The 19943-nt window shown below is 37.9% G+C and overlaps 1 protein-coding gene across 2 annotated transcripts; it reads right to left on the reverse strand.

Annotated features, from left to right (window-relative positions):
• Positions 1-64: 64 nt before the first annotated feature.
• Positions 65-12526, reverse strand: LOC137293988 (cell death regulator Aven-like). 2 transcript variants are annotated; one of them, XM_067824895.1, is made up of 7 exons: positions 12241-12508; positions 11096-11252; positions 9988-10157; positions 1750-2146; positions 1529-1588; positions 934-1014; positions 65-692 (listed from the first exon to the last, which is right to left on the reverse strand). In XM_067824895.1, the coding sequence occupies exons 1-7, from the start codon at positions 12481-12483 to the stop codon at positions 637-639; spliced, it is 1164 nt and encodes a 387-aa protein (XP_067680996.1). In that variant the 5' UTR covers positions 12484-12508; the 3' UTR covers positions 65-636. The 2 variants fall into 2 exon arrangements, with proteins under 2 accessions (XP_067680996.1, XP_067680997.1); XM_067824896.1 differs by lacking the exon at positions 1529-1588 and having other exon boundaries at positions 12241-12526.
• Between the last annotated feature and the right edge of the window lie 7417 nt (positions 12527-19943).

Raw genomic sequence — 19943 nt, forward strand, 5'->3', positions numbered from 1 at the left:
TGTGTGATTTAAGACAAATTCTAACCCGGATCCTAAGTCTGCTATGCTTACAAGTAAACAAAAAAAAGCTTCATTTTCTTTAATACAAAGCATTCACATTTGTATTTATTTACATATAGCACAACAGCTGAACACCTTTGTCAAATATTCAGCAAGATCAGCACAACAGAATTAATGTCATGAACATTGCAACTGGTACTTCAGATTCACTTGCACAATCAGCAGTATTTCAAATACATCACAGAATTGGCAGTAATTTGAAATTGCAGCAATCAAGCAGTAAGCCATTGGCCTCTGAGAGAAACCCAAATTTAACTGAAGAAAAGTCATGACCAGGAAGAATCTTGGATTCTTCAGAACTGGATTCTGTAAAGCAGCTAGAGAACAGCCCAGACAATCCAGTGATTATAACAATGCCAAACAGTTCACTACTCTCACTACCCCATCTATGAGGTCAACTCATATCCCTGTTTCTGAAGCCCAGTGTAACCTTGTATCACCAATGGGTACTGGCACAAACCAAGAATGAAGTTCTGCAGAAAGGACCCTTAAATAGCTGGGTCACACAAGCCTCTCTCCCATTTGCTTCTGACTAATATTGTTGAGATTCCTGGTCATCTTGGTCGGTCATCTTGGTCAGTCACCAAGAACACTCTCCAACCAATCTTCTAGCTCTTCCTCCTTGACACCATCTGGCAAAACAAAATACAAGAGTGACATGATTAATTTGTTAGAATGATAACCATTCAAGTTCAACAAAACACTGAATATACTTAATCTATACACGTCACTGTTATGCATGAATCATGATAAGGCTTTTTCCATATTTTGAATTTGTTTCAAATATAACTGGCAATAATTCTAAGACTTGATTACCATTTATCAATATCAAATCATGTTATAAGAAAATAAATAAAATAAATAGCAACAAACCTGACTTAGCAGTTGGAGGAATTATTTTGGTACTTGAGATGGGTTTGGTTGGCACCACTGTTGTCACAGGATTAACTGTACCTGAAATTACATTGAAATTACATTCATTTTGTATCTAGCAAATTTAAAACTTGTTTGTTTCTCTTATTTCAATCTGGAAGTTGCAAATCATTATCACCTACCAAACTAATATTTCGGGAAACATATTAAGTCTTATAAAACTCAAAGTCACCAGACCACAGATGTTATGTTTGGCAAGAACAGGTATTTATCACAGTGTCAGTGAGATAACCTTTAAGTGAAAGTGTTCACCTGAACTTTTGAGCGGTTTCATTCACCAAATCAAACTTTGTCACTAGTCAGTGTGAATTGAGTTAATGTATGAAGGCTGGGGTACAAGAATTGGGCTTCACACACTGTACCCGTATGCATGTAGGGAGACAAACCCAAGTGTTTGATGTGGCAAGTGAACACTTTAACCCTGAGGCTATCCAATATTCCAGGTTAGTGTGGACTCTTGATGGAAAAACAAAACATTCACACTATAACTGATTCATGCCTGTGACGTTCGAAGTACAGTAGACAGATTTCATACCGGTGTTGACAACTTGCCAGATTGGACAGGTGCCGGTTTTGACAGCTTCCACTGTATTTGCTGAAGGACATAGTCAAAACTTCAGAGTAACCATGGTAACAGTAAATGTGGATTCTAGGCAATCTATAAGAAAAGTTAAACAGACAATGCCTTCTAAAAGAGTCATCTTTCAACAACGTTTTCCATTCTGTATAAAAACACAATCAAACATCATTTCCTACCAGTCTTATCTTTCTGGGATGGGACTGCAGTCTTTATTTTGTTGCTAGGGGTATCCAGGGACAACAGGAAGTCTAAATCATCATCCAGGTTAGATTTATCTTCAGTTTCCACTTTCACAGTTTCTCCACCCACAGTTCTTTGAGCCTCTTCCTTACACAAAGTTGTAGTTGGTTTCCGAAAGTCCAGCACTGAGTTCGTTGGTTTCACTAAGCCTGTAAGAGTTATCCCCCTTTTAGGTTTCTGCTTCTGGTCAGAAGTAGCTGTATCTTGCACTGTTGTTGACATTGATGAACAGTTAGAGTTTTCTGCATCACGTGATAATGGTAGCCCAGGTGAGCAGTTGTACAAATCAAGGTTTTTCTTTGCTTGCAGATCCTGAAGAATTATCTGATTTTCCTGGAAAATATACATACAGTATAATGAAGGTAGGATATAACAAAATGGCAAAATTCTATACAAAGGGAACCAAGGCACAGTCAACAAAAAACATACCGTTCCCCAAGAAAGGGTAACAAGAAGACAAAGTCATCAATATCAATAACTACTGGTTATAACCACTAGGTTTGATGAAGAAGCAGAGAACGGTTTAAAAGTTCTGCTCCGGAAAAGAACACAACCTCCAGTTTCAGTCAAAGTTAAACTTGTTGCGGTGGAAATGTCGAAAATATTTCATTCAGAATTCCACAACTACATAAACACACCAGTATACCAACAGACCTATCTATGTGCCAATTTTGGTGAAGAAACAGTGAATGATTTTCGAGTTCGGCTGCGGAAAAGACAAAATGTGCAAGGACACACTGATGCACAGATGGAGTCCATTTTAATAGTTCTCGCGAAAATGGTTGCAGAAGTTAATAAAAATATCACAGGGACAGCTAAGGAAAGGTTTAGGGATATGTGGAGGGTCACTGAAAACAGATAAGGTAACACGTACAGGCTGTTTAACTTGAGTGTATGTGAGAGTTTCATGAGACATACAGGGGCCAAGGGTTAGCCATGTGATTAAAGTGTTTTGTGGAGGACCCCTTGGGTACAATGTGTGAAGCCAGTTCATGGTATCCCCAGCTGTGATACTCAATGTGTTATGTAAAAGCAGTGTAAGAAACAACTCACTCACTCCTGGGGTGGAAATAACTTTATTGCTAGTGAACTCAGGTACACTGGCACACGTAAAATCACTTGCCTTGATAATTCTCCCAGTCGATTTTACTGCTGTTTTTTCAAATAAGCATCTTAATTGACATTGGAAGGTCAAATGGACACTGGTACAGAGTTACATACAAATTTGCTTGTCCGAAAGAAAAAAACACTGGATTGGGCAATCGTTAATGTGTATTTCCAGCCCTGCAATCACTAATGACATGTGTGGAGATTTGTAAGAGAACATGCGTGAATGATTAAGTTCACTTACCCTGCTCTTAACAGTATTTCACTTATATCACAGTTTCCCAACTTAGTGTTTGATGGTGTGGTGTTGGATGCTTAAGAAGGCCACAAAATAAGACATAATGAACATAAACATATCTCCCACACCACATTCACAGGTTTCAGTTTGCCACTCTGTAACTCTGAAGAGTATTGTTGCCAAGAGTATCTAAAATTTATTGGAAGCATCAGCATCATTGGAACAAAAGTTTCTGTGAAGATGACTATGCAAGCAGATACAATTTGCAAAGTCATAGCGCAAAGTTGAAATCAAAATCAAACTATATATTGTTTTTGAAAATAGATCATATTTCTGGAGCCTCACAAATAAAAATACTGGCCCCTATTTCTCAAAACAAATTTAAGTTTTACTCAATTTTCAAACTAAGTTTGACAATTTGAAAAAGCTGAATTTTTAACTCAGCTGCAAGTATTTTATTCACCAAACTGAAACTGTCTACTTTGTTTGAGTGTAATATTGATTTCAGGTCATTCTGGGACATATATTTTTTTCAAATTTGAGTAAAAACTCTAACTTAAGTTTCTATAAAAATGAAACTGACTACGTGTACGAGAGAAATACACATACAAGGGTTGGCTGAAAAGTTTTCAGCCTGAGTGGTTTTTCCCCACCAGGTAGAGACAGGTGTTTGCCACCAATGAGGACAATCATTTAGTGAATCATAGACACAAGAACTACAAACGTACTAATAGTTTTATCCCAACTACAGCTCTTTTGGTAAACCTACCCTCTGAAATCATCAGAAATGGACAAAACTGAATACAGGGCAGTCATCAAGTACTTGCAAAAGAAAGGGATGTCCCCAACACAGATACATGCTGACATGGTCTCCACTCTAGGGGATGATGCTCCTTCATTTTCCACAGTAAAGAAGTGGGCTGCAGAATTTAAGCGTGGCAGACAAAGCCTTGATGATGACCCACGCTCAGGAAGGCCTTCAACAGCAACCACTCCAGAAAACATCACGCGAGTGCTCGATATGTTGATGGATGATCGACGATTGACTACTCGACATATTGCTAGTGTAGTGGGCATCTCTCATGAGAGGGTTGAGCATATTATCACCAACGAATTAGGAATGACTAAAGTTTCTGCAAGAAACCGGACCGGGATTCGGGCCTTGCAGCATTGCTGGCAAAAGTGTGTGAACTTGGAAGGGGACTATGTAGAAAAATAAATTACAAACGTGGACTTTGTAACTGTTTTTCACAGTGAGGCTTAGAACTCAGCCAACCCTCGTAGTCATCTTAGTTTCTGCATATAATACAAAGCCAAGCATAAACTGAAAAGGTAAGCAATCTTTTCTGATTTTTTCACATAACTAGACATAATCTTGTTTTCTTGACAACAGGAGAAAAAAGAAATGCATGATCGTTTTACGGATAATAACTTCTTCATGATATCCTGATATGATGTTTCATTATATATTCCTATACGGTTGTTAAGCAAGAGTCACTGAACAGATCACCAGAAAAAAAATTTTGATGAAAGTGTAATCTGTAGATTAGCCGAGTCACTTTTGTCCCCAAAATTCAGCCTATATACAGCCACATATGGTACAGCCATACATAAACCTTCCACTTCTACTCTTCAAGAAACAATGAAGCAAACTATGACATTAGCTCACTTGACCCAGTTTCACAACTACTTCATGATCCAGCAACAATGTCAGGCAACAAAAACATGGTTCACTTCTGACAGATGATGCATGGACTCAATCTTGTCATAAAAATTAGTCTTTTATTGCCAACCGTCAACGTCATTTGATATGCTAACAATGTGAGATGATGAACACAGCATCTGTCAAATGCTGTCAAATTTTCCACAGCTGCAAAGAAGTTCTCAAAGTTTCCACAACTCTGAATGTTAAAGAATGTTGAAACATGTTAAAGAAGAGGTGATCCAGATATTAACATCCTTGTTCTCCATTTGACCTTGACTTTCACATATATGTACGATACTGAGCATGTTTACTGAGACAGCGAAGCATGGGGTTGTAGCTACCATTATAAAAAAGAAAGCCTGGACTTACACATGACTTTTGCTAAAGATCACCATGAAAGTTGGGTAAACTCTCAATACTATTTAAATATAGAGCTTTGCAGCCATGTGGTGTTACCAGAAAACAATTGGCTTGTTATGTATCTGATCATGTGGCAGGGATCATGTGATCATTTCTGGCAATGTGGCCGTTATGAACTTCTTACCCTAGAGTTGATATGGCTGATGTGCATTTTCGCCTCAGATGCTCAATACTGACATACTGCAATTTCCGGTATTGCATTTGCAAAAAGGTCCATATTATTTCTAGGTATAAGATAAATTTTGATAATACACGATGGCCAAAGTTCCCCTCCCAAGTAGCCAAGCTATACCAGAATCTTCCCCTTTTGAAATAAGAGCAAGGAGGGGAAAGAAGTAGCCAAACTAGGCCAGAATCTTCCCCTTTTGAAATAAGAGCAAGGAGGGGAAAGAGTAGCCAAGCTAAGCCATCATCTTCCCCTTTTGAAATAAGAGCAAGGAGGGGCAAAGAAGTAACCAAGCTAAGCTAGAATCTTCCCCTTTTAACATAAGAACAAGGAGGGGAAAGAAGAAGCCCTAAGAGTTGACTCAAGGGTGTGGACAGTTAGGCCTCAGACAAACTTGCCTCGGGAAAGATTAAATCTAAGGGGTAAAGTTTGACCTTGGCCAGAGTTTCCTCAGGGAAGGTTTGACCAGGGTGAAAGTTTGACCTGTTACATCAGTATTTCATTTCCTCTAGGCTAAAAAAATACATTTAGCAAGACTATTTATGGTAGCATTGTTTCTTGATGTAAGTAATGAAATAAGTTTGATGCAAGATGGAAAGACATAATAAAATTCTTGCAAGAGATCTGAATGCAGATCGTGATAAAATGGACATTCAAGAAAAAAGTGTACTTTAGATTCAATAGTGGGGTCCCACACAAACACAGAATGGGCAAAGACAATCTTTCCTGTCAAGTTTGAAATGTCTTCCATACTCAATTATTAGGTCACAGTTGGAGTAACGGAACTTGCACTATGCAATGCAGTAAGTCTTTACTTTGACAACACTAAAAATATATTCTTCAGAAAAATGTACTTTGATTTGTCTGCACATCTCAAGTTTGGAATATTTACAAAGGTCAGAAATTCAGTTTTGTACATTAGTGTCAAAACATCTGTTTAAATTCAATTAGAAACTTCTGCACATTGAAAACATGCTGGTCAAACCACATCTGTCCAAACCATAAGTGAACAATAAAGTTGTAACTTTCAGTGCCAAGCAGTCAAGGTTTTTTCAGCTAAACCAAACTGGTATTTATATACATTATACAGAATTACATTATCCTGTTGACTCGTACATCTAATCAAATATTTAAATATCATAATGTACTTGTTGACATTCAAAGAATATCCACCAAGTTCGCAATGAAGCTACTATGTTTGGTGTAGTAACAGAGACATAAGTACATGTATTTGCTTACAAAATTGATCACGCAAATGAAGAGTATTTGGTGAGGGATGGAAGCCCCAAACTTCTGTTCCATACAGCAAAACAGGTAGAATTTTAGCATCAAAGATATTCAACAAAACCGTTAATGGTAAACTATAGAAATTATTAATCAATGAACTAGTCAGTGGCACAACCTTCCATGCCTGTTCTGAAAGTATTTTCTGAGTGATGTACCATCTACCTGAACTCGTAAAGTGAATGCCCAAATATTTATAAAATGAAACAATATCTACGTTGTCTCCATCTAAAAAGAATTTGTCATATTTCCTTAATCTGCAAGCTTTCCTAAACAGAATAATTTGACTGTTATCAATATTAATTTTCAACGTCCACTTTTGGAAATATGAAATACATTTGTTCTCACTCACTCTCTCTCTCTCTCTCTCTCTCTCTCTCTCACACACACACACACACACACACACACACACACACACACACACACACACACACACACACACACACACACACACACACACACACACACACACACACACACACACACACACACACACACACACACACACACACACACACACACACACACAAATCTACCAAATCATTAAGAAGGAATGAAAACAAGAAGGGAGATAACTGACAACTCTAACACATGCCGAAACCACAATGGAAGAAACTAGTATAGCCCTCTTCAAATGCAAAGCAGGATTTCACAATTGCATACATATTTTTCAGTAAATGATGCATTCTTCCTTTAATGCTGCCAAACCAAAGTTTATGTAACAGGCTTGTTTGGTCCACAGAATCAAAAGCTGCTTTTAGGTCTATGAAGGCACAATTGAGTCGACCCTTATACAACGACAGGTATTTGTTGATAACTGCATGAAGAATAAACTTGTTGTCAATTGTTTGAAAACCATGCCTGAAACCTGCTTGTTCAGGGGGCAAAGAACAGTTCCCGTTCCGCCCAAACCAACAACCTATTACTGATAACTTCAGCAAAAATCTACCCTGAGACTTCAAACAATGTACTAGGTCGATAGTTAGATGGTAAACTAGTACTGTCTTTCTTATGCAATAACACACCATTCCAGTAAGACAGATACAGGTCCAAAAGTAAAACTGCATTAAACAAAAAACGTAGCATATGGATACAATATTCTGGAGCATTCTTTAAAATTTCAGTACTAATACAGCTGAAAGCCAGGGCCTTGCCAGATTACATTCCTGATACATCATCGGTAACCTCCTCAAGGGATGTTTCCCTGTCTAGGAAATCCTCATCAACAGTCGATAAAACAAGGTCTTTACCAATGGAATCAACGTAAGTCCTTACAACATCATAAAACTCACTCTCAACATGTGAAGTATGAACCCCTTTCGATAAGTTTTCAAAATAATCAATCCATTTGAAGGCTTAATGTGACTAAACCCCACGTATGTACTTTGATTTAAGGTTCTCCAAAATAACTTTTTGTTTTTTCATCTAAAGCATTATGAAGTCTATCCACATAGCTTTGGAATTCACTCAAAGTTTTAGATGAAAAAAGCGGTTTTTAATACGACCATGCCTCCATGGATACAAGTCTCCATTGTTTACAAAGAAAAAACTCTTCAATAGTTTCCAGAGAAAAATTATTCCAGTTAGAGACATATACATCTCTTCCGTCATAATTTTCCATTCACATTTTGTTTTAGGGTGTAAGATTATAGTTCTGAGGTGATTCACTCTTCACCTTCTTGTCTTGATAAAATGAAAGTGAATAAACAATGAGTAAATGCGAAGAGTCCACCTGGTTACTAACTTCAAAGCATGTGAAGAATTCAAATGTTTTCTCTGTACATAAAACATAATCAATGACATTGTCTGTGGTTCACTATACATGTTATTTTACCGATACCCTTGCCATCAAACAGGTGACCATTACAAATCCTAAGACACGTTTTTACAAAATAACAATAGTGCATATCCTCTTTTGTTTGTAACATAGTCTTGAGACATTCGTAGTTCAACATATTCATCCCTTAAATAATCTAGCTCATCATCAATTGGAATCAAATCATCATTGTCTATAACAACAGACTAAATTTCATTGCCAGTCCTGGTATGATTACATGACAGTTTGGATCTATCGATAAAAAATGTAAAAATTAACTTCCAAAATGACAAATATCTGTTCATCAGTACGTTTACTCAAACCTACAGGTGAATAGTACACGATGCCAAAAAAATGCACTAGCAATAAATCAGGAATTTGAATATTTAACTACATAATGTCCCTGCAATAACTTTCCATTAATGTCACTGAGTGTAAAATATTGTTCTTAACAAAAACTATAAATTACAGTATAATACTTCCAGAGTTCCGAAAGGCACCAGGAGATTTTATTCTCACCTGGTTAAATTAAGCAAAGTTAGGAATGGTGAAAATGTCATTTTCACATGCCAGCAGACATCAGTTACCTTTGAAAGTGAGTGAGTGAGTTTAGTTTTATGCCGTACTCAGCAATATTCCAGCTATATGACGGCCTGTAAATAATCGAGTCTGGACCAGACAGTCAAGTGATCAACAACATGAGCATCAATCTGCGCAATTGGGAGCCGATGACATGTGTCAACCAAGTCAGCAAGCCTAACCACCCAATCTCGTTAGTCGCTTCTTACAGCAAGCATAGCAGCCTTTTATGGCAAGCACAGGTTGCTGAAGGAGTTTTCTATCCCTGGACCTTCATGGGTTGTTATCTATGATACAATGTCATTGTAAGATTTTCCTGGAGATTCATCAGTGTTGAAGAAAAGGAGATTGTTCTGGCGCGAAACATTTCCCAGGGTATCCAGCTTCACTGTCAGATTATTAACGATGTTCTGTAGCTCGGCATTTACTTTTTTTATCAATTGAAATAATTGATGATTGATTGCAGTGACCAAATGACCAAGTGATTGATCACATTTTCTGATAATCAAGCACAAACGATTCTGGAACTACAGTTTTAATGTTCAAAGCACTTGAGAAACAAGATATCTTCAATGTTGTCATGGCCTGAAAACATGTTTAATTCTTGGAAAATTCACTTCACTAACTGAAAAGTCATGACAGAATATTTCTTGAAGACACTTGGAACTATATTTTCTGAATTGCATGATATAATAGTCATCACTTCAGAGTAGAATGTTGCATCCTTTTACACTGGATGCAGATGACAGTTTTTTCTTCATACTTATCTGCAAAGACAACCTGAACTGATTCAACCAATTCCCAAAAGAAACCAACAGTGTATGTACAGGCTGACACCGTCACTTTACATAATACTTACTGTAAAAGATTGCTTATCTAATCCGAGTCTCTTGTATAGTGGTATACAGTCAATAGCAGTGGCTAAACTTGGACAATCAAGGGAGACAATCTGACTGTTATCAACAGCAGGGGAGGGTCCATCTTCCCAATCCCTTTCATCTTTTAAACGAAACTGGGCAAAAGCATCACCTGACAATGTAAGGAACAGCTCAAGATAATGCATTCAACATGTTCAGCTTCTCTTCAGCTTGTGAGATAACTACTGGCAAACAAGGATAAGTTGAGCAAGGAGTGGGCAATTGACCTGTATTGGCATGTATGAGTACCGCCCATTGGCACTTGCTATTGTGAGCAAAGGGGTCCTAGGATGTACAGACTTGCTACACCAACCACATAAGAGTCATATGAGCAAGGCATGTGCAGCCACATGGAATCAATTTCATCATCATACACTAGGCTACATTTGCTCTAATATCACTACAGAAATAGCTCTGCTCATTACTGTGCACCTCTTTCTTCTCGCAAAACACATTCTCTGTGCTGGTCCAACTTATCCTTGTTTGCCAGTGAGTGTGATACATAGCTGATGAATGAGAAAAAAAACAATTTACAAATACGACCCACTTATATACCTAGAATTTACTGAATAAATGTTTGATAAATGAAACACTGATTTTAAAACTTATTTAATTCTGGAGATGTAATCAGTAGTTCATCATAGCAACACTGTGTTAACAGAATCTCCATCTTTTCTCTGCCACAGTCCTTCATTCCACTGGGTGGACTACAACCATATATGGGGTTTAGCTTATGACAGACAGAACATTATTATCATATAAATAGATTATTCCACATTACCTTACATTTTAGTGTGTATTACAGTCATGTGATGATGAAATGAATACAATAAAGAAATCACGGTCACAAAAAGTATGACATAAGCATACTGGACTTTCAATCAGGTAATTTCAATGGAGTTGTGTAAGAGTTTGGCTATTCATATGTGACCTTTTATTATTATTTATCTTTCATGAGCAAAATCAAGCATTTTCTGCCCTGTGCCATACTTTATAGTTGGCCTTGTTATTGACAATGTTTCATTCATCATGCATATCATGTATACTGACCAGCTGAAGACAACAGCTTGGTAAAGTCCTCCCCCCGAGACGATGCAGTCTCCTCTCCAAGATCTGGCAGATCATACTTGTCCCAGTTACTAATGATCTGTCGTCTGCTGAATTTACGCTGCTCAAACACTGGAGCTCTTGGATCACTTGAATCAGTCTACAGGAACAAATGACAAAGACTCTGACAAAACTCTGATACATGCCTGTGTTCAGTCCCAGGAAGACAGACTAAAATTGTTTATGTTTTTTTAGAAACTGCTCACTTTATGAGTGAGAGCATCAGTGAGATCAAGCTCCACTTTTTCTCAAATGCTAAATTACAAACTTGAGTACTATGTAGGGACTAGTCATTTATTACTGGGAGGATGTCACAATACAGTGTCACATATCAATTGAATGATTATGAAAAATATGTTTTCAAGGGTTGTAGTAAAAAGGGCCGAAAATTTTTTATGAATTATATGTATTGCCATTGTATGAAAACTTTGCTACATTCTTGGCTATTACCATGCAATTACCATTTTATTAATGTAATGATGATATTATGTTTCAGTGTCATATAAACCATTCTAAACATTTTTTCCTGTTTGGCCCATGTGACTAGGAATAAGGCCCTTTTGACTTCTTGTTACGGTCCTTTTCACTTCGCACTTTTCTGTCCTTTCGACCAGTTTGAACGTCATCATGATCAGTTGCTTTTAAGATAAATTTATTTTCTTTACGCTATGGGCATGTCTTACAGCTGAGGATATGATTGGGAGAAAGCAACGGAGGGTCAAAATCGTCTGAAAGCCCATGCGTTTTGAGGAATGTGTTTTGTACTTTGATAAGATTCAGGCCGAAACCAAGAATTAAAAAAAACCAAAATAACAGCGACTTAATATGTATTATTTTGAAAGGTCTCGCACAGTAGATTAACCTGATTTCACCATTCACATGGGCAGTTATGACCTGTTGACCTCTGGTCAGTTTGTTTCATAGAACGTGCATCTACAACTGTTAAAGAATCCCTCATCGAAGACACTGCTATTAACAATATCGGCGAATCGTCAAGTCAAACTTTGACACAAGCAGCAATCAGGTCTAGCAAATATCAGATATTTTACACAAAGATTTCAAACGCAATTTATAGGACGAAATCTTACGTCAGAATGAGAGGAATCGGATTTGTTCCCTGATGCTTGAGCCAAACTTTGTCCTGATCGAAATCCGGACGGTGTGGCTATTTGATGTGTTCTTCCGTCTGCAGTCTTGCCACCCCTTCGACTATTGGCATTTCCTTTCTTGTCATCTGACTGAGTGTCTCCTCCGTCATTTTTTCCTGTTTTAATTCCATGTTTCTTTTTATACTGGGTGTTCTTTTTCTTCTTGTGTTCATCAGGCCTCATCGTGGCAAGAACAGAAAGTAAAGTAATTTAGAGTTATCTCCCTTTACATTATGAGAAAATCCGGACAGTTTTAATTCATTGACAGTGCTCGGGTAATTACCAGTGCTGTAGTGCTGTACCTCTAATCGTAAATTTTCTGACGTGAATTTATGTTACTGCTACATTTCCTTCAAGTATGGGACTATTTAAAGGTTTTGAAGATTTGGATTTTGTGTGTGTATGTGTGTGTATGTGTGCGTGTGCGTGTGCGTGTGCGTGTGCGTGTGCGTGTGCGCGTGTGTGTGTGACGATTCTCCGTTTCTGGGTCCCTGTGCGCGACACCAGTTTTCGGCAAACTGTGTGAAAAAATGGCCATGAATGTGATAAGGCACTGGCTAAAATTAATTAAACTGCGAATGCATTCTTCTTTATCATTTTGCTTTTAGCATCTAGCGACATTAAAAACGTATATATATATATATATATATATATATATATATATATATATATATATATATATGTGTGTGTGTGTGTGTGTGTGTGTGTGTGTGTGTGTGTGTGTGTGTGTACACACATATACATATACATACATACATACATACATACATACATACATACATACATACATGCATGCATACATACATACATACATACATACATATATATATTTATTTATTTATTTGAATTCATCAGTTATGTTTTCCTAAAATAAAACGAAACCAAATTGTTGTATGTCTAAAAATGATCCAGAAGTGAAATATCAAAACCAGTTACTGATGATTATTACGATTGTAATTTGTCTTTAACGTTTGTCGAAACTTACATTTGATTTTCCCTACATGACGACATTATTTTGCCAATGATACATTTCATGGTAGTCATTCAATACAGTTGCAAGTATTACGCAAACGATTTCCTGTCAAACGGGAGCTAATACGAAACATTAACGTACATGTCGCTGTTTTATGTGGCGACGACTGTCGTGTCGCCAAACTGCTGAAATAAAAGGTGAAATAGGGAAAAAGATAATATTGTCATGACCTTATTTAGAACTTTACAATGACTACTAGTATTTAAACTAAGCTTTAGCAGTGTATGAAACTCTTACAAAAAGGCAGAAAACTCACAGGGCTGATAACTAAAAAATTATGCCGGCCCTGTTAACATGTAACCAGCCCTGTATTAAAAATAGGAAATTGAGACATGGTGTTGAAAGAAAGTAATCAATGAATCAATTGTAGTGAGGTGAACTTAAACGTGTGCAAAAGCAAATTTGATAAATCCATGACTTGGTGGTCACTGTTAATTGATTTAGTTTCACTGCCATCAGAAAACAACGACATTATTCATAGGCTGAAAGCATTCTCTAGACCCATCGCATTTAGTTTAGGATAAATGGGTAGGTTGATCTGCGGAAGTTACAGTTTGATTGATCAACAACTGTACAGACATTATCTAGTAACCACAACTGTATATTATTTTCGAAATATTTCCCTTAGTCAATGGCATAGTCAAATATATATCCTTGGCAAACGTATTGGCGGACAGGGCCGGCTATAAAATTAAGTTGTAAGCCCGCTATGTAACTAGCTAGCAGCTCGCCGCCGGTCAGACGCCATTTTTTCACATTGGCTTTAGGTAATGTACCATATACCATGTTTAATTTATTGATATATTTGAAAGTGCGGGGAAAGGTGTTGGTTTAATCATGTTAAAGTGTTCAGTCTCGATGCGATATTCAATTAGGAGATAAACATCATGTGTTGGCCATTTTCCGGGTGTTATTGAGTATTTGAAGCATGGGAATGCATTTGGAACCGACGGCGTCGGCGTCAGTAACTTTTGGTTTACAATGATTATTACTCGCCCGTTGAAGATACTGCAGTGTAATATTTTCACTTCAATATTACACTAGTGTAATACCGCTTGACGTATGACGTCAAAATGGTTCAAAGTTGTGACGTCACAATGCAAATGTTGATGTCGCGTTTTACTAGACCTTGCTTGACTTGAAAGCTGAGAGTCCTCACACTGTAGGCAGTTTCTGTAAATTTATGTTGGCAAGTAATAAACAGAACACTAAACTAAACTCGCTTAAAGATTTAGTAAAGCTTTCGCTCGTCTGATACCAAATCATTAACTCGTTTAATAAAAATGGTATTACACGGAAGGTCGTTTAGTATCCTCTATGTATCCAAGCGTAAAGGCAAGGGGGTAAGTGCAGTAACTGGAACAGTGAAACAAATGCACGTGCGCTCTGGACGTTGAATAAAATTCACAGATTGATATAATTCTTCAGTTGTCAAGATAAAATTATGAGGATTCGCAATCTTATTTTCACTTTATTCGAGTTTATTTTGTTAGTTTGTTAATTTGAAATTCATAGATACGTTTTCATTTTACTAAGACCAACGTATCTGTCTATCTGTCTATCTATCTATTTATCTATCTATCTATCGATCGATCGATCTATCTATCTGTCCGTCCGCCCGTCCGTCTGTCTGTCTGTCTGTCTGTCTACGTACCTATCTTTCTATCTATCTATCTATCTATCTATCTATCTATCTATCTATCTATCTATCTATCTGTCTGTCTGTCTGTCTGTCTGTCTGTCTGTCTGTCTGGCTATCTGTCTCTATCTGTCTGCCTGTCTATCCGTCTGCCTGTCCATCTATTTCACAATGAACTCTTCTACATCACCGAAACATCCACACCGACGACACACATTGTCCTCCAGCACTTTAAGCGGTGCCGTTAATTTGTCTTGAAACACAAACCAAGGTGAACTGATGGTAGTGTTTTATCTAAAGTCCTCTGACCTTTCAGAAACATTTGGATGAATGAACCACTGATAATGACAAGAAACGTAGATTGACGTACATAAAGCCGCATGGGAAGGAACGCGTGTGTCCGTTTGCTGACCTGAAATCTGACTCATTCATAGACTAACCTCAAGCGAGTCTTCAACAGAATACGCTATTGGACGAGCACTGACCTCAACATGTTCTACTTTACATTGTTACTGAACCTTTAATGTGAATGGCATACCTCTGATAAGGAACATTTGGAATCCGGCCAGGTGCGACTAGTTCATATAGGTTTCTTTGCTGGTTAATTTGAAACAAAAATATTTATGTAATAACATACCCATGCCCGTTATATGCAGGCTATCCACATCAACATTCTGTTGGGTGATTTGACGACAAACACCGCTGCACAATATTATTTTCAATGCATTTTTCTCTGTGTGTATTTTCCTCTCTTAGTATGAATCGCATTTGACGACAAACACCGCTGCACAATATTATTTTCAATGCATTTTTCTCTGTGTGTATTTTCCTCTCTTTGTATGAATTTTCACTAATATCTTACACTGAAAGCTAATTAATTAGCTAGTTTGTGTCGAACAAGATCTGTCTCACAAGTCATCGCCTGTCCCACTTGAGCTTTCTGACAGACCAATTGGTGTTGCTTTCTTCTGAGTTCGGTACAAATGAGAGAGCTGTTCGGATTGTTAGAGTGAGTGAATTGTGTTCAATGCCTCATTTAACACAAGTTCAGTTATAGCTTGTCAGATGAATGAGAGGGAAAAGGCGAAAGCAAATTAGGTCCCAGACACGGGCGTATACCCAGGAATGAAGTGAAGTGTGGACACAACTGAATGTGCGAGTTTCATGAAACAAAAAAAGCAGACAAATGTATTTCAGTAGTACACGGAAGTTACTGATATTACTAAATTTAGCACTAGTCTACAGATTTTTTCTATTTGCTAAATAATTTGTATGCTGTTAACAGAAGAGTATACACATTATTTTGCAAACAGAAAATCTGTAGACAAGTACTAGTTATATCGGTTGATGCCAGTCAGTCATGGTGCTGATCTACTGTGAGGTACCTTGAACGAATTGGCCACTTGCGTACCCTCGAAGTGTGCAGAGCAGAATATATTATTCTGATTGGCAGAGTAAAGGAGTAAATCAAAATGGAAATAAGGAGGGTGAAATTATTTTTGCAGTTATTCAGTGATGATAGTACGATCATCAATTCACTATTAAATCCGACAAAGTGCATAACTGAAGAAACGACTATTTTTTTTTGTTTGGTGTTTTTTTATCATGGGATAGAAATGTACAAAACGTCTACAAATGGTAAAAACAAGCAGAGTTTGTGTTCCACTTATTCGTGTCCAACACCAACGTACCAATCGCTATACAGTCATTCGATGCTATCCTCAGTGCAATCAGTTATGCAGCTGCACTGACAACCAACTGTCCCAACATATTATCAATGCAAAAAACACGTCCGTGAAATGTACCTTACAGAACAAATCACGTGCCGCATCTCCACCACATGCCCAAAGTTAAACACAATCGGATCCAGAGGGACGATTGTCCATTTTGTCCTGAAATTGTGTTATATGACAATTGAAACGTGAGAAAATGAAGTGTACACCTCTGCGTTTCATCAATTGTGCGCACCCCTCCTTTCTCAAATAGCTGTATCCGCCCCTGTTAAAATATTCTTAATCAACTGTAAGATTGTAGCGTGGTTTGGGTTTTGGCTTCCTGGATTGGCGTGTCTTCCTTCACCAGGACTATGGTATACCCTCATACTTGGGTCTTGAAGATTTGGAACATGCATGAGCTGCTGTATCACTGTGTCAGTACCCTAGGGCTCATGGATTTTTCATCACAATTACCCGAGAAATCACAAAAGGATGGGGGTTTTAACAACTGTTATTCACTTTTACTTTCCGTTAGTCCAGTCTGTGCCTTGAGCTTGTTTCTTAGTACCAAATCAGTGACAGAAGGACGAGAGCGGCGTGCTCCAGACTCCTGACTTGACGTTCTCCTCTGCAACACCCAGGTTCTTATGCTTCTATCGTCGCTATTACTTCCCATAGTTCTTATACCAGCTTCTAAGTTTCTTCTTCCGGTAGATAATCTGAGGTTTCCAGATCAGACCTAACGCATCGGATCACTTGGTCTCTAGTCTCTGCGCTGACTCTGGCCAAGGCTGCCTCCCTTTAAATGTTAATTAAACGATATTAACACTACCCGATGCCTTACATTTTCACCACACAGAGACACACTCCCCACTCACAGAACCCTCATCCAATAGACACTAACACACACACCGCTAGTGTCTGTCAGATATACAGTCAACGTCTCTCAAGGGCCCGATCATGTTTTCAAATCTCAGAACAGATTGTAAATTAAATCTATTCATTTTCAATTGCATGAAGTTGCAATTAATCTTCACGCTAATTATCTATCTAAGTTCCACTCCTAGTACAGTTGAGACGTCAGTAGTGATAGTATGGATTAGTGTAACACATTTGTACGTCTCGATAAACTGCTATCAGTTTGGGAACTTTACAGCCTAAAGAGTGATCGTTGAAAACAGCGTAACCATTGACGCAAATCTGTCACGACTTAGGCTACATGACGTCATAAGGCTAGTGGGATGGTCCGTGGGAGAATGTCTCAGTGTTAGGTTCCAGACAGATTTGGTTGTTATCAGGACAATTCTGAACAAGCCGGTCGCAGAACGTCCATGCGTCACAACAGTGACCTCTTCTTAGACCATACCAGGACTTCGACACATCCACCCCACCATCGTTTATGTCATAAGGGTGCGATCACGCCGTACGCCGTGCGACCTCCCCAGACGCAGTGTGAAAATCGTCAAAAATGATGTCGAATGCTTGTCCGTCAAACTGGGATTCATAAGTTTCAGATTTTTATATAGCTGTTTATTATTATAGGATGTTTATAACGTGCACATATCCAGGCAACTAGTACATGCTCAGGCACTAATTTGACGTTTCTCGTAGTAACGGACGTTTCTACAGACGTCTTTTGGAGAATCTTGTTGAAACACGTGCCATGAGCGATGTCACTATTAGGGTAGTTCAGAGATGAGTTTGGGATGGATCGTCAGAGAACCCCCATAGTCGTTCTTGAAAGCAGTTTGTCAGGTGTGGGCAACAGAGATCAGATTCTCACACAAGTGATAATTTCTTCTGTAGCCTTAACGTCATGGCGCAGAACTGGTCTTCCAACAGGAAATACTGCTTGCCCATCACCATCACCATCACCAACACCAACATCGACACCAACACAGTGACACTGACACTGTCACCGACACCAGCATCAACACAAACACCAACACCGACACCGACACCGACACCGACACCGACACCGACACCGACACCAGCACCGTATCCAACCACAAGCCAGTCAGCAAATTAGTTAAAATGTGGTTAAACCAGGAAGTCTAGCATGCTACTGAAATGACATTCATTACTGCCTTGCTGGTAATAAAATGTAAAACAACAGTCAATCAGCCTTCCTTTTGTCGTGTATTCCATATACTGACCTTGGCTCCGCATAAACCTGACAACACACTTTATTCAAGAATCAACTCTTTCCTCACTATTGATGTTTTAACATTTCGTCTGGAACAATGTTGTTTGCCATGTCGCATTCTGTTAACTCTTATGATTCGGAGCCAAAATATCGAAAACACGATAATCAAATTATCATTTTTTTAGACATATTGGTCTAACATTTCTCTGATGACATACTACATGAAGTGATGGCCAAATGAAGGCTTTTTTGTAAATCGATTTAATTCAAAATAAAATTAATATTTTTGCAATTCCGCGTTTTCATGATAAAGTTTCTTTTTAGCTGTCAGTTAAATAATAATAAGAATTCATTTGGAAATACATGAAACTGATAAGGTAACAGGTGAAAGTTGTGTCATTGAAAATATCTGATCCCCCTGCAGTGATAACAGAATGAAAACATGCGCATCAGTTGTGTACTTTATCTTCATGGGGATTTATATACGCATTGTCGCCATATGTTGAAGCTGAGATGAGATGTGTAGTTCTAGTAAAAGGTCCTGTGTCAAATATCAGTCGAACAAGAGTTCATCATGAAACGCAAATGCATATGACTTTATGACTTAACAGGAATGATGGTGATGTTTGATGGCGATTAAGTGTCTAACACTCAGAGTCTGAGTTCGAATTCCCAAGAGATAGCCATGTGGTTATAGCGTTCGCTCGTCACGCTGAAGACCCGGGTTCGATTCCACACACAGGTATAACATGTGAAACTATTTCTGGCGCTCCTTCCCCGTGATATTGTTGAAATAATTTTAAAAAAAATGATTAAAATTAAAGTATCACGTTTTCTTTTGCGACACGGCAATATAGGTATGTGTGTATGTTTGTAAGTTTTGTTAGACAACATTCACAAAGACCATTGTTGATATGACAGACATATAGATAATTAATCTTTTTGTAGTGGATTGAACATACATACGTAAGTAACTAGTAATTTACATCCTTTTAATCACGCATATCTGTACATAACATTGCTGTCACAATAGCAGATAGTCGATATTCACTTCATCCATGTTGATATATGGTTTATTCAATTTAAGATATACCATATTTTACAAATGTG

The sequence above is a fragment of the Haliotis asinina genome, chromosome 8 (genome assembly GCF_037392515.1).
Source record: "Haliotis asinina isolate JCU_RB_2024 chromosome 8, JCU_Hal_asi_v2, whole genome shotgun sequence".
Taxonomy (NCBI): domain Eukaryota; kingdom Metazoa; phylum Mollusca; class Gastropoda; order Lepetellida; family Haliotidae; genus Haliotis; species Haliotis asinina.

Coding starts and splice junctions, on each gene's coding strand:
- LOC137293988 (XM_067824895.1), bottom strand. CDS start 12,483: ATGAGGCCTGATGAACACAAGAAGAAAAAGAACACCCAGTATAAAAAG. Junction 10,158..11,095: donor CAAGCTGTTGTCTTCAGCTG/GTCAGTATACAT, acceptor TTACATTGTCAG/GTGATGCTTTTGCCCAGTTT. Junction 1,589..1,749: donor ATCCCAGAAAGATAAGACTG/GTAGGAAATGAT, acceptor TATGTCCTTCAG/CAAATACAGTGGAAGCTGTC.